Source organism: Echinops telfairi, unplaced genomic scaffold (assembly GCF_000313985.2).
Source record: "Echinops telfairi isolate 266 unplaced genomic scaffold, ASM31398v2 ScPeMD7_7469;HRSCAF=8507_1, whole genome shotgun sequence".
NCBI lineage: Eukaryota > Metazoa > Chordata > Mammalia > Afrosoricida > Tenrecidae > Echinops > Echinops telfairi.
In genome coordinates, this window is record NW_022111373.1 from 11,167,868 (window position 1) to 11,183,908 (window position 16,041).

General features: G+C 40.5%; 1 protein-coding gene across 1 annotated transcript in view; it reads right to left on the reverse strand.

The window, feature by feature from the left end:
- Positions 1-1,750: 1,750 nt before the first annotated feature.
- Positions 1,751-16,041, reverse strand: part of MINAR2 (membrane integral NOTCH2 associated receptor 2) — a 23,453-nt gene continuing 9,162 nt past the window's right edge. The window contains exons 2-3 of the mRNA XM_004696592.1: positions 5,459-5,683; positions 1,751-1,930 (exon numbers count right to left, since the gene is read on the reverse strand). Of these exons, the coding sequence (XP_004696649.1) occupies positions 1,751-1,930; positions 5,459-5,683 (405 nt within the window). The remainder of the gene's footprint in view (positions 1,931-5,458; positions 5,684-16,041) is intronic.

A 16,041-nucleotide genomic window follows, 5' to 3' on the forward strand; every position in this document is an offset into this window, starting at 1 on the left:
AAAAAGAAGTACAGCCAGAATGCTCCTTGGAAGCAAGGATGGCGAGTCTTTGTTCCATATACTTTGGATATGTTGGCAGGACAGACCAGTCTCTGGAGAAGGGGCAGCAAGAATGAGGAAGACCTTGACCAGGTGGATTGACACAGTAGCTGCATTGATGGAATCACACCTAAGAACCATTGTGAGAAGATTGCAGGACGGGGCAGTATTTCATTCTGTTGAACATTGGGTCACTCTGAGTCGGAGCTGACTGGATGGCACCCAACAACAACAGCATGAATTACACCTCAAGATACAAACAGCAACACTCACACCCATCACAGGCGTCGAGTTGATTAGGACTTATAGAGACACTCTGAGATGGAGCACAACTGTCCCAAAGGCTTTGCAGGCTGTAGATCTTCACAGAAACAGAACCACATCTATCTTTCTCCTAACAAGCAACCAGTAGATTTAAACTGCCAACCTGTTGGTTTAAAAACTGAGAGCTTAACCACTGTGCCATCCAGGCAGGTCGCACATCACTATGAAGAAAATACAACTGAACCAAAGAGCAGTATTGTGATAAATGGAAAAATTATTGACCTTGTCAAGGATTTGTTTTACTTGGATTTCTAATCAATGCCAATGGAAGCAGCAGTCAAGATGGAAATGTCATATTGCATTAGCCGAACCTGCGGCACAAGACCTCTGACAGCATTAAAGAGCAAAGAGGTCACTATGAGGTCAAATATAGGCCTGAGCCAAGCAATGGGGTTTTCAGTTGTCTCATTCATATGAATATGGAAGGTCTGCCATGACGTTGAATGAGTCAGAGCCAACTGGAAGTTACTTAGTAACAGTAACACTAGAGTAGTTGGAATTACTCCATGTCTTAGAATTAACTTTTCCAGGGTCCGATAGTTAACAGATGGCACAAAGGGGATTCAATCGTTGCTCCCTGTGCAGTATTTCTTCTTTTCTAGTGGAGATCAACTCCGTGCAGCATGTTTGGTTTGCATTTTCCCCCAGGACATGTCTGCCAGTGTGTGGTTACTGAGTGCAACTGGGGGTACATTAACCAAATGGATGAACATAATTAATTATATAACTATACCCTGTCCAAGTTTAGTTCCACTGAAAGTGCAACATGACATTGAAGCATTAAAAGGATTACTGAGAAAATAAGAATAGATTTGAATAAAGTCTCCTTCAGCACCACCCCCTTTTTCCCTTTACTTTCTCTCTCTCTCTCTCTCTCTTTCTTTCTCTCTTCTGGTTTCATCGAGATAAAAGAAGGTAGACCAGGGAGAGAATGGGAGCCAATTGGCAGCACGACCAAAAGCTCTTATCCTGTGACTCTGGCAGTTGGCCAGAGAGTGATCTGTTACTTTCCTCATGGCTGGAGGGGAGATCACTGTGTTTTAAAAACAAGATGGATTTAGTTTGCTAACTACTGACCGTTGTTGATGCTGTGCTGGTCTTCTCAAAATATTTCTCTTTGCTTGTCTATATTGACTTTTCTGTGGTTGCATTCCCCAGAATTCCTACTTTCTGAAGGACAAGGCTTCCTCTAGAATTCTCATAAGGTTTTCCTAGAGCAAAGTAGAGAACGTCACCTATCTCAGACACTTCCACTTGATATATGCTAAAGTTGCAGTTACAGCGATTTGCACGGTCATGAAGGCAATGCGCACTGCATGGACAGGTTTTTCTGAAAACGTTTATTTAGAAAGATTTTAAGAAACATAATGTGGCTGTGGTAATTTCCTTAGGTGAAAAAAGTACTGATCGTCACTATGGAAACCAAGATGCAGGCAGCAAGGAGCAAGAGCAGACCTATGCGCAAGTATTTCGAGTGCTTCTCTTGTTTCTCTTCTTTTTTCAACAAGGCGTCAAACCCGGGCGTGTACATGTCTCCCAACCAAAACCGCAGGTCATTAGGATTTTCCTAAAGATGCAGAGGACAATCAATTAATCAGCCGTATTATTAAGATTGTGGAACAATACACCATCAGCAATAACGAAGCTCCTATGTATACTTTTCAAGGTAAGGCTTGGAGTCTCTGTGTAACGTAAATGGTTAACACACTTGGCTGCTAACTGAAAGGTAGGACAGGATCCAGGCAACTTAGGGGCATGTTGGAGCAAAGGCCCGGTGATCTGCATCTAACAAATCAGCCTTTGAAAACCTGATAAAGCACAGTCATACTCTGACACACAGGAGGTCACCGAAGTCAAAATGGACTCCGTGGCAACTGGGTTTTGTGTTCGAGCATGTGCTGCTGCTGTTTTGCTTTTAAACTGGCATGATATTTAAGAGCAGGAGCTCAAATCAATGAATCCCATTTTCCTTGATTAGCACAAACAGGTAACAAACGTCTCACACTGTCTAGGAATCTCAGCAGCTTCAATCTGGAGGTTTTTCAGACAGTTCGTTAGAGTTCAATGGAGTGCTTAAATTGTTCAGTTTAGAGAGTCAGAAACCAAAGCAGTGTTTCCATAATGTTGAACCCCGGTCATTGTCACTTCCATCATATAAATAGCCCAACCCAACTGCCTTCTGGTCAAGGTTGACTCAGAGAAACCACTTACGATTTCTGAGGCTGTAAATCTTTACTAGAGCAGATACTTTTTTCCCCCTCATGGAGCGTTTGGTAGATTTGAACCACCTACCTTGCAGCTCGCCATCTCGTCCTCAGGGATCTTTGTCTCATAAATCGTGCATGTCAATCTGGTGATGTACTCACTGCTATTGAGCAGCCAGGGAGGGCAGAGTAGAACTGCCCCTGTGGGTTTCCAAGGCTCTAACTCTTTGTGGAAGTAAAAAGTCTCATCTTTCTCCCAGGAAGCAGCTGGTGGTTTCAATCTGTTGACCATGTGGTTTGCAGCTGAATGTGTACCTAGGACACCACCAGGGCTCCTCGCAATCAGGTTAGTGCATTGATAGGAAAGGACAATGATCTATGTTGGGTGGGCCTTGGCTGTTTTTGTCTGCATGATATGGATAGATTTGTTGGCTGAGGTTTTTCCCATAAACTCAGAAACTGACTAAGTGGAAGGAGTAAGACTAACAGGAATCCTCAGCCTGTGGTCTTCCTTAAAGAGAACTACAGCTTGTGCGCCAAGAGTCAGGGCCCAGAGACCTTGGACTTGTCTGACCTGAAGAAAGGACTCAAGCTATCCATCCCCTATCAGTTCTTATTCCCCAGAAAGGATTTCTTTAATAGAGATGATCTCTTCATACATTCTGCTTACAGCTTTCCTTCCCAATTACATAGAGGCTTTTTTTCTCTCTCTTCTCTGCTTTATAAGTTCTTAGTAATTCTTAATGTTGGATAATAGTGACAGAACTTCCATAGAATTAATTTATCCATATAAGCATTTGAAAGATGGGAGTGGCCAGAGACCCCAGGAAGCACTCAAATTCACTGCCACCAATGCTGATTCATAGTGACCTCCTGTGGCTTTCTAAGGCTGCCACTGTTTACGGAAGTAGAAACCCCAGCCTGTGTCTTGCAGAGTTGATAGTGGTGGTGGTTTTGAACTGCTGACCGTGAGGATTGCAGCCCAATGCATAGCCATTAACCCATCAGGGATCCGTAAGTGATATGTAGGATTCAGAACATAAATTAAGAGTCCAAGTATGTATGCTGTGAGGATTAAGATGTCAATAAAAGAAGTTGAATCAGCGATGCAGAGGAAGAAATTCTGGTGAAAATAAACGTCACGGCTTCTGCATGATACCCTCAAGCAAACCAGGGCTATTATGGGTTTTTATGACCTGGTGTCACACGTGAGGGCTCCCTGCTTTAAGATGAGTGGGTGGGGCTGAGCCGAGGGAGTGTAGCAAAACTATGTGCCCATCATACTGGTACTTGTTCATGTGTAAGCATAACTTTCTAAGCATAAATCCCATGCTTGTTCAACTTAGTAAAACTTCTTATTGTCAATGCTGTACAATTTGTGAGGTAAAATTAATTCTGTTAGCTGTTCTCTTTTTATTTCTAGTCTTAATTTCCCATTATCCTATTAGACTATTGTTTAAATGAAACAGGACCTGCCTGTTACTTTGACTTTCCTGTACCTGTGCCTTTGACAGGGCTCCTCCTCGCTCCTGTTGCTGCATCCCCACTCCCACAAACCACCTCCAGCCGTGCAGTTCTGCACAGCAGTCTCACCTAGCAACGATTTGCTTTTTCTAATCCGATGCGATTTGTGTCTCCTTCTGAGTCTTCTTAGCGCAATATGCAATTATAGTCATCTGGTTCTCTCTTGCACATGGTTAATTTACTTGCTCAGTTGAATGAACTTTATGAGGGTGATGACAGTAATATTTATCTCAATAGCCCCCTTTTCATGCATGTCATTAGCTAAGGGAAAAAAGGGGGGGGGAGCTAAGATATGGCCAAGAAACGTCAGCATAATTAATTGATGCATGTTTTTGGTAATAGTAGAAAATGACTTATTTGCACTCTGGATCTTAAGAAAGTTGCTAAAAAAAATCACAGAATTATCCTTTATATAGGGGACAGACATGCATTAAATCTGTGGGAGCATTAGAAAGTACACGATTCTAGAAAACAAGGTCTTTCAGAGAGTGTAATTTGAGATCTAAGAAATGTGTGTAGGATCTTAAGGGGCATACTGTTTGTCCCTTCCACAAAACAAAAACAAAAATTGTTGGGTTTGGGATATGCATAAATTTGTAAATGAAGAGCACTGGGTCACGGCAGGCATCCCTGGACCTGGTGCAGGCAGAGGCAAGTCAAAGCTGGGTGGGAAACCAGACCAGTCAGAAAGCTGAGAGCCTCTTTCTCTGCTCTTCAGGTATTTCCGGCTTTTCTATGTGATGGATAAACACCAGCGGGATGAAGGAGGAGGGGAGAGGAATAGCTGGGTTTAAGCTGGGCGAATGAGCTCATTGCATATTTTTCTTATGTTGAAATGTTTTTGTTTTGTTTTGTTACTGAGACACAGGAAAATGCCCAAAATACAAATGCATGCTCTTAAATCACTGATTGTGCTTAAAATAAAATATTTCATGAGAGCTGCCTTATATGAGGACAGTACCTAAGACAGCAATCAATGAATAGTTTTAATAATTATGCAATAAACAATTATCTCCTAATGCACATAAAACTAGGGAAAATACAAGCAATCTTGCAAATTACTTTTCATGAAACTTAAAAACCTTCCTTCCGTGCCACATCATTTCTTCCCCTCTCTACCATACCAAATGCTTGTAGATGTTGAAATTATACAACTCAAAACAAACAAATAAAAATACTTTGACAATGAGATTGGCAGGGAAGTCAATGGTCAAAATGTCATGAAGTCCGCAGGTTCTGTGACCTGAGAAGAGAGCCTGATTTATGCAGGCAGCCACCATCCTAATGTTGGCTTTTTGTTTGTTTTTTTTCACGGTCAAGTGATCGATGTCTTCAAGTCAAGGAAGTGAGGTTTTAGCCCTTAGTACCTTCAGATGGCCCGAGAGATTGGTATGCAGAGAACGCCTGTCGTAGTCCTCAACGGTCCACGAAGGATTATTTTTCCTATCTTCCATCGCTTCCTCCAAACTCACATCACCATATAGTGGGTTATTCTTCAAAGCTGACGACAGGGATGGCGGAGGGATATCAGCAACAGGAACCTCCACATTGTAACCTCTAACTCGTTGCGCAGCAGTTTTCGTCGTCTCTTTCTGTGAAGAGGCATATCAAAGGTTGTTTTGTTTTGTTTTAACTAACAGACTTTCCCAGAAATCCAACAGATTACAAAAAGGAATGAAGATGGGAGTCTATGTTAGGTAGGCTAGTTTAGGGCTGGGGAATGTCCGTTAACGCATGCCCAGAGGGCCAAGCTACGGGAACAAAGGAGTGGCACTACACTGCACATGCTCAGAGGCTCAGGTTTCCCTCCGGTAGGCATGGGTGGGCGCTGAACCTGAATTGGCCCACCGAGGCCAAGTGAATTCAATTCAGCCAATGGGGTCGATCGCGCTGAACCTGAATTGGCTCACCTAGGCCAGGTGAATTCAATTCAGCCAATGGGGTCAATCAGGGGTTGTCCACCACGCCTCCCTGTGGAATCCCTGAAAAGGCAGGAGCCCAGAGTCAAGCAGGGGTGAACTTTGGCAGAACTTTGGAGGAACTTTGGGACTCTTTTTGCGTGCCACTGAGCAGCTTCCAGCCAGGCTGCATGTTCGGGAGGAGTCTTATGGGTGCCGTGTAAACCTGAAACTTCTTCTTAACTCTCATAAAACTCACTTGGTTCACGAACCAGGCTTCGGCATGAATTCTTTCTTGCCCGGAGTCAAGGACCGAGGTATAGATCTAGCTCCAGAGAGATCTAACATCTAGGATCTAATTTGACGATGAGTTATCCAGTTAATGGAATCATGTCTTTGTGTGTCCTTACTCAGATTAAGTGATCATGTATTAAAATGCCCTCGTTTGTCAGTGTGTTGTACTGAGATGATTTGTGGTTTTCTGTGATGCCAGAAAAAATGCCACCAATATTTCAAATACCAGCAGGCCCCTAGTGAACAGCTTTCAGTAGAGCTCCCAGACTAAGAACAAGCTAGAGCGAGGCGTTCTCCTTCTGAGAGCTTGCCCACTGAAAGCCTGTGAGCAGCAACAGGACATGGTCAGCACAGGGCCAGGAAAGGCACTCCCTGGGATGGAAGGCACTCAAAATATGCCTGGGACATGCTGCTTTCTGAGAGTCAACCTTAGGGATCAAGGTGGTGGAACCATTTCAGGACCGTCATGTGCTGGTGGGGCAGGGCTCCAAAAGACAAGAAATAGCTCAGAACATCCATCAGCCATTGCGGTATTTTTTGATAGGTGCCATTGAGTCTGTTCTGACCATCGTTACCTTATGCACATCAGAAGGAAACACTGCCCTGTCCTACAACATCCTCACAGTTGTTCATGTATTTGAGCCTATTGCTGCAGCCATTAATAATTAGAATGAAGTATAACTCTAGGAAACTTTGGAATTGTCAGACATTAGGTGGAATGTATAAAGATTTATATTCTAGGTATTAGTAAGCTGAAATTCACTGGTAGACACCTTTTTGAATCAGGTAATTATATCATTTACCATGCTGGGAATGACAAATTCAAGAGAGATCATGATGTTCATCATCAAAAAGAAAATTTCAGTATATGAAATGATATGATATATGTATTAAATCCCAACTAATACTAAAAGGAGAAAATGTCAAGGTATGTCATGAAATACACTTCTGATGATGTGGATCATAGCACACTATAGATAGCATTGAGGAGACTGAGAATCCCAGCACGCTTCAGTGTGCACAAACGGAGACTGTGCACACAGCAAGAGGCAGTTGTTCAAACAGAACGGGATCCTGCATTGTTTAAAACCTGGAAAGGTGTGTACAAGGGTTGCATTTTTATCACCACACTTGTTCAGTATCGATGTTGACCAAATAATCAGAGAATCTGGACTATATGAAGAAGAATGCAGCCTCAGAAGCAGAAGACTTATTAACAGCCCTGGATTTGCAGCTGGCGCAGTCTTCCTTGCTGAAAGACACACTCCAAATGCCAGCAATTATCCGTGCATTTTGACCTCCTGTTTAATTGATTTCAAATTGAAGAGGTTTGTAGGCTTCTTCAACTTCTCTAACCCTGGTTTTATTGGCTGCTGCATACATGTTAATAATTGTATTAATTGGTCTTACTTGTAGGCACATGGATATTATGATAACACACACAACCTCCTGATACTTCAATATAGGCCTTGAAATGTTCTTTTTATTGATGAATGTGATGCCATTGCCTCCGAATTAGACATTTTCAGCATACTAAACCATATTTTCTCAATTCAAATTGGCCATTTCAGATCATAATACCTAGGATATCAATCATATGCATTCAATTTCATTTTTGATGACTTCCAATTTTCTCAGATTCATACTTCATACTTCATACAGTCCATAATCTGATTGTTAATAGAGGTTTGCAGTTATTTACTCTCGTAATTAATTTAGAATTAAATTTTATTAATTTATAATTAATCTAAAATGGTGATACATTCCATTGATGTACAGTAATTTTTCCATAAATATGTCACACTTCTTTCAGCCTTTCTAAAAAAGAACATTCAATGGAAGTTAGAGTTATTTTGACTCATCCTTTGAGCATCAATATATGTTTATGTAAGCTAACTAAAACTCCAGAAAGCAAAAGTAAAAACAAACTCACTGCCATCAAGTTAATTCAGAGTTATAATGACCATTGTAAACTCATGTTATATATAATTGCCATCTCAAAGAACTGGTAGGCAAAACAAAATCTAGATAAAGCAATTTGCTTTCTGTTCAGGATATGAATTTTACTATTTTAAAAAATGCATTCATTTTTCACATATTGAGAAAATCTTGGAGAATCTGTTGGATTCCAATAGGTTGTTGATTGGCTCAAGATCAATTTATACTCTATAGCACTAATGTTCTCAGTAAAACATTAAATCATTTTGACTTACCATTTGTGTGAAGATGGAAAGCCTCATTAATGTTTATGAATTGAGCAAAAAATAATTTTCTGTGAAATTTAGATCATCTGAGCTTCACATAATTCTGATTTTTTTTGAAAGCTAGATTTGTTTGATCATCTTTGGAGGGATAATTCTTTTGACATTGATAAATTGGGCTTGTCAGGCTCCTTTGATGCTAGTCTCCTTAAGAAAGCTCTACAAAATGAGTAAAACACAGTTTGAGAGTGAAAAGAAAAATACACCCTCTAAAACCAAACATAAGAGAAAGAAAAATAATCAGGGCTATGTCCTAAGGGGCTGTGAGTTGGCTTGGCAACCACAAGGTTAACTTTGAGAGTCCACTCGCTGCTCCAGGAGAGAAAGATGGGGCTACATGCTCCTGTCAAGATTTGCAGCGTGTAAAACCCAAGGGTCCCTTTCTGCTCTGTTCTCCAGGGTCACTATGAATTGGAATTTACTCGATGGTGGTGTTCCTTTTTGTTTGTTTATATTCTAAAATATCATTTGAGCCCAATATCTATATTTTTAAGGTTCTGGGGTCCAACCTAGAATATTACTCTATTTGTTTTTGCTCTGCATGTCAATTTTATGTCTGAAGGAGATTTAAAGGGAAAAATTAATCAAATAATTTTATTAGGAATTGGATGGAAGGATCAAAATTACTTCATAATAAGGTTTATTTTTCTTTTAATAAATATATTCAAATAGCTTTAAGGAAGAAAGAGAAGAATAGAAAAGCACATATTATTCGCCCTCTGTATTCCACCTTATAAATAGAATTATCTTATTGTTTGTGTTAGTTGCCATCAAATTGCTTCTTTCCCATGGTGACCTTAAGCACAACAAAATGAAATACTGCCCGGCTGTGTCCCTTCCTCACAATTGTTCCTCAGCCCATTGTTGTAGCCACGGTGTCACTCTACCTCTTAGAGAGTCTTCCTCTCACGGCCACTCTAATAATACCCTTAACAGAGCAAAATTCAAAAGCAATCATAGAAACCAGTCACCATGTTAATTATCTAGGGCTCTAAAACAATTTAGGTGTTCAAACTCTTGCTTAAAGAAAGTAAAACTGCAAATCTTACCTAGACTTTTCTGTCTTAATTATTATTTGGTTAATTTACCATTATTGATAACTTTTATGTATATGTAAATTATATTTTAATAAAGTGAAATAAAATAATTTTTATAAAACAAAAAAATGAAAGAGTATATAATGAATAGACCATTAATGAGAGAAAATTTTTATTAAGTACTTAAAGAAGAAGAAAATTCAAGTACAGCTGAAGATTCAAAAAGGAATATTAAGCCAAAAAGGATGGTTATATACCAATGTTAAATTAAGCAAGCGTTGATCTTATGGTAAAATAAAAATAACCCATTGATTTGTGAGTTTTAAAGTAAGAGGGAAATAAAATACTGCTCAGTAATAAATTTCACACAAGTATTCTCAGAGTATTTTAACAAATAATTCCCAATAGAGATTAGAAATATTTCTAAAAATATAATGCTATAGTGTGTGAGTGGTATCAATAACATATCTACTCCATGTAATAAAGCAGAACTTTCCTAGAGCAGGGGTTCTCAACCTGGGGGGCGCGACCCCCTTGGAGGTCAAAGGATCCTTTCACAGGGGTCACCTAAGACCATATTCTGATGGTCTTAGGAACCAAGACACCACTCCTCTCTCAGTCTCCAGGCGGGTCCGCCCACATGCAGACACGCCCCAGACTGGATCACCACAACCTGAGGAAGTGTTTGAAAGGGTCGCGGCTTCAGGAAGGTTGAGAACCACTGCCCTAGAGAGTTTTTTGTTCCATTTTCAAACGTCTAACCTTTTACTTAGCAGCCAAGTGCTTAGAACTGTTTGTTCCACCCAAGTTTCTTAGAAATTGAACGATTAACTTGTAAACTGTAGTAGAAAAACAAAAACAAAGGACAACATATAAATATATCTGACAACTGGAAAATAAGTCAAAGAAGCATAAGGGCAACTTTAGAAAGCTGAAAGAAAAACATTAGAAATAATCACATTAAGCAGAAGTAGACTAAGGCCTCCAGTTAAATGCCTGGGATTGTTTGGTCACAATTTAAAAAATGAAATCCAATTATATTATAGGAGATTTTCCTAAAATATGACTTAGATTCAGAAATGAGAGTGCAAAGACTTTAAAAGGATGCCAGGCGAATGCTGAAAACATGAGAACTAGATACCGCAGCCCACAGGTAAACGTTCGCCATATTGGTGTCCCCTTCCTGAACACAGAATCACTGAAGTCCCTGGATGGGAACCCGATGGTTTCTGGCCAGTGAGGTGTGGACAAAAGTAATGGAGAGCACTCCCAGGGTTGGCTTGTACTCTTCCACAAGACTTTGCTCAAATTTCTCCTCTCTGAAGCAAGGGTTCTTCGGTCACAGAGATGTCACATGAGGGAGCCATCAGCTGAGTCACAGGTAGGAAAGCAGTTGCCCCATAATATTTGTCCTTCCTTGGACTTTTCCTGAGCAAAACCTTGGCTTTTATTTATTTTGGTTGATCTCTTGTGTTAATACCGTCTAACTTAACAAAGCGGTATCTTGAAAGGTCCCTGAGATGTGGCACCAATTGAGCAGCCAGGAAGTGGAGAGTGATCGCTATATCTGAAGATGAAACAAACGCCATTTATCTTAAGCAAACCCACTGTCCCTAAGTCCATTCTGACTCAGAGGGACCCAATATAAGGTTTCAAGCTGAACAGCTTTGTGTGTGTAGACAACCTCATCGTTTCCCACAAAACATTTGGTGGGTTTGAATCGCCAACCTTGTGCACTTAGCAGCCCGGCGCCTAACCCACTGCCCCACCAAGGCTCCTTGTCAATAAAACACTTGGTAAAACTCACCCGTGGGAGTCTGCAGTGCACATCACGTGTAGCTCTAAGAGCACGGCTTAAACATGCTCAGATCACGCAACGATATTTCATGCTCAGATCAGGCAATGATATTTCAAGGCTCGTGTATTATAAGAAAGAGGACAGAAAAAGTAATGGACAATTAGCCAGCTGAAATGAAAGTCTAGAACATTGGGGACTAGTAGTATCAAAATCTGTTTCTAGACCCCCTTCAACTGTGTTGTAAGCTGTAACAAAAAATTGCGTTAAGCAAAATTGTCCAAGAAAAATTCTGAACTGAATAAAATCTCTCAAAGAAAGATCTTCTTAAGGGTATTGTTTCATAACTATTATTGCAGATAGTCTCCAGGTTGTCAACCCTGACCAAGGGATATAGAGTTGAGGGCAGAAAAACAAAGCACCAGGTCAGATTTGAGACCTCTACTTCCCTAAGAACTTGGAGGATCTTTACTGATGTATGGAATTGGCTAAGATTAAGTAGATTATATCACCTTCATAAATAGTCAATGTTTTGTGGGAAGATATGCTACCAAAGAACCCATGAGCTTAGACCTCAAAAGCTTGATAAAAGAAAGAAAACAAAATAAAACTCCACTCCTAGGCCTTCAGTTAGCCAGAAGTCAACTTTGAGGGCTGCAGAGCCTTGAAGGAGGGCCCACTGCAGATACCGCCCCCTGTAGACTACGACTAAAGGAGGGTTTCTTGGAGAGGGGCCGTGGGAAACAAGGCATCAGGAAGTGCTCCAGAAAAGCAGATTCAGAGTCTTGATCAGCCTTTGCGACGTTAAAGAAAGGGCACCGAGTGTATTACCATTGGGATCTTTGATTTGCTTTAGATTCATGACTACTGTACCTCTTATGTTTTTCATACACAAAGGAAAACTTTCTTGTAGTGTTTCTATTTTCGTTCTAAGGCAGCCTATAGGACAAAACAGGGAAGGAGGAAAATTGAGAAGTGTAGCTAGGTTGATCTTGAGTTGTTTCCTCTGGGCAGAGGGTGGGCATGTTCTAGATAGGGGAAGCTAACATGTAGAATGGTTGCCTAGCTGAGACTGCCTGGCTGACTCTTGGCTATCAATGCTCAGCAAATCCATTTATTTTTCATGAGTATTTAGCAGATAGATTGAGACAAATGCCTGACGATGAAACTCAGGCTTAATCCCTAAAACCCCTAACAAAAATCTTTGACTTATTCCCTCCCGATCCTATAATAAATGCCTAATAAATTAGCTGTCTTCCAATTTTTCTGGCATAGATGAGTAAGTGCTTCCAGTACTTATTAGCTTGTTGAAACATTTCAATTGGTCCTCCATCAATTCCTGGAACCTTGTTTTTGGTTGATGTTTTCCTCCAATACAGCTCGAACTTCTTTCTTTAATATCACTGGTTCTTAATCATATGCTGTGTCCTGAAATGGTGGAATGCTGACTAGTTCTGTTTGTTACAGTGACTCTGTGTATTCTTTCCATCTTATTTTGATGCTTCCTGCATCATTCAATATCTTGCCTATAGAATCTTTCAATATTGCAACTTGAAGCTTGAACTTTTTCTTGAGTTCTTTCAATTACAGTGATTCTCAACCTTCCTAATGCCGCAACCCTTTAATACAGTTCCTCATGTTGTGGTGATCCCCAACCATAAAATTATTTTCGTTGCAACTTCATAACTGTCATTTTGCTACTGTTTGAATCAGGTGACCCCTATGAAAGAGTCGTTCGACCCCCATAGGGGTCGCAACCCACAGGTTGAGAACCTCTGATTTAAGGTAAGTTGAGTATGTTTTTCCGTTTTGGTTTTCCAAGTCTAGGCCTTTGCACATTCCATTATAATATTTTACCTTGTCTTCTTGAGCTGCCCTGTGAAATCCGTGCAGCTCTGACTTCATCCGTTCTTCCCTTTGCTTTGGTTACTCTGTGATGAAAAGCACATTTCAGGGTCTCTTCTGACAGACGCTTTGATCTTTTCATTGTTTCCTGTCTTTTTAATGACCTGCTTTCTTCATGTATGGTGCTCTTGAGGTCATCCCCAAATTCATCAGGCCTTCTGTCATTAGTGTTCAATGCATCAAATATGTTCTTGAGATGTTCTCCAAATTCAGATGGGATAGACTCAGGGTTGTATTTTGGCTGTAGTGGACTTGTTTTAAGATTTTTCAGTGTCAACGTGAATTTACATATGAGAAGACTGTGGTGGAGTTGAACTTCCGAATATCGTCTTCTATAGATTCCTCTAATTCCTACTCAGTGTTTGAATAGGATCATGCAAACAAGGTGTAGAGGACTCTAGAGGACTGGTCAATTTTGCCATTTCTGGGTTATAATAATGAGGCATCTTGAAAGCAAGAGAATTCATGAGACCATCAAAGGAGAATCCCTAGCGGAGCAGATTGACAATACCTCCTTGGATTGGCAGACAGTAGAGGGTGTGTTACACTGAGAGCAGCCGCTGAGGCGAGGAGACCGTGAGACAGAGCAGAGAAGCAGTGTCAAGACTATGAGACTGTACGACACAGCGGGGGATGGGATTTCTGGCCCACGGAAGCAGAAGCCATAGGACCTTATGACCCAGAGCCGAAGACCAGACAAGGTGAGAGAGAGAGAGAGAGAGAGAGAGAGAGAGAGAGAGAGAGAGAGAGAGGAACTTAACTTCTGGTTAAAAACAGGCAAAGCAGTGGACCAAAGACTTTATCCTCAATGATTTATGATACTGACTTGTGTTAACCTGTTACATTCCCTAGTAAATCCCCATAACCATGATAATTTGCCATGGAGGCATGTCTGCCCTATTGTCTGCCCTATTCCTGCGACAATCAGCCTTGGACTTGTGTGGAGATAGTTTCTCCTCCTCTCTTGTGTATCAAAAGGAGGTCAGATGTGACATCCATACTATTTTCTCAAAGACCTGTTCATATAACTCGCCATATTAACATGATAAAATAAGGGTTTTTCTACAATATATTCATAAATATATATTTTTATCATACTCATTGTGGTAGTTACATAATCTGGTGTCGATTTGAGAGGATTATGAGTGAAGGGGTGGAGTCTGGCCTGTCAATCAAGATATAACCAGTGAGGCCTCTGTATGGACGAGGCCTTCGCCTGAGAATTCTGGGAACTCCTGTATTTCCTCCTTGGAGGCGGGAGGCACTTCTCTCTCTCTGATCACTTCCTGAGAGATGCTGCACTGACAAGATACATGGTGTTATGCCCCGGGAGCTGAAGAAGCCACATGGACCTACCCTGATGCAACCAGACCTCTGGAGCTAGAGAAGCCACATAGAGACCCCTGCCAGCACTGAGATGCTTACAACACCATTGGAGACACGAGACTTTCCACCCACTGGCCTGTGATCCTCCTGCATTTGGCATCATTGCATGTATATTGTGAGTCTGAAGTGGACTTTATAGATTGGTATCAGACATATGGGCTAATATTGGACTTAAGAACTAGATCTGGACTGGGCTGGGATATTTTCTCAATATTCAATTCTCTTTAAACCTCTTTCTTATATACAGATGAGCGTTTATGAATTTGTTTCTCTAGTCTACCCAGATGAACACACACACGTGTTCATGGTAAATTCACTTAGCAAATGAGAAATAGTATGAGATTTCATTAAACTGATTATATGGACCTGCCAAAAACGTTCAGGACTCAAAATTGTGGAAGCATTTATTTTAGGTGCAGAATTAAGAGAAAGATATGTTATCACTATGTCTATTTAATACTGCAATGGAAACACTAAGTAATGTAATAACAAGACAAGGTAAATAAATTATACATAATGACACAACTACAAATATTTTCTAGACAGAGAATATAAGAAATTCATAGTAAAAATAAGAAGTTTCACCCTCCTTTTCTAGATTGAAATCAACATGTGATAATATAATGCATAAGCAATAATATTTACAAACATAATTTAAAAGATTCTATCATTGGGAGCAATATCACCAGAAGTATTTATATATAAACCTAATGGATTATATGAAAAACTCATGTGAAAGTCACAAGACATAACTTAAGGCCATAAGTAAATGGAATGCTATATCACATTCATGGACTGATAAAAACAAAGTTGTTGAGATCTCCTTGTTCCCCATGCTATCTATATAAACAATGTAATCCCCACCACAATCATAATGCACATGCACCTTTTGTGTGTATTTTGAGTGCTTATATGTTATCAGGCAAACTTCCTGAAAATCAGCTCCATTGAACACCATCATTCAACTTTCAAAATTACCAGCATGGTGATTGTCACAAAATACAGATATTATGGTCTTGCTTAAAATTCTTCCCTGACTCATCAAGATGTTCAAGATAAGATATAAAATTGAACTAAAGTTCATGGACTTCTGGGGTCTGGCTTGGGCTACTCTTCACTGTTGTCACTGGCCCTGCCCAGCTAGTCACCAAGGCCTCCGAACCTCACACAAGGCTGTGTAACCTATGGGGCCTCTGGACACGGGTGTTGTGCCAGAGACATTTGCAGTTTGTCTGGGCATGTTCACCATGGAACAATTTTGGTGTTGCTTCTGTCAGGTGTATCATCCAAGTTCAGGTCTCTGGCCCTGTTGGAAATTTTTGTGACAGGGTGTATTCGTCTGGGTACTTTAAAGAAACAAATCCACAGAAACTC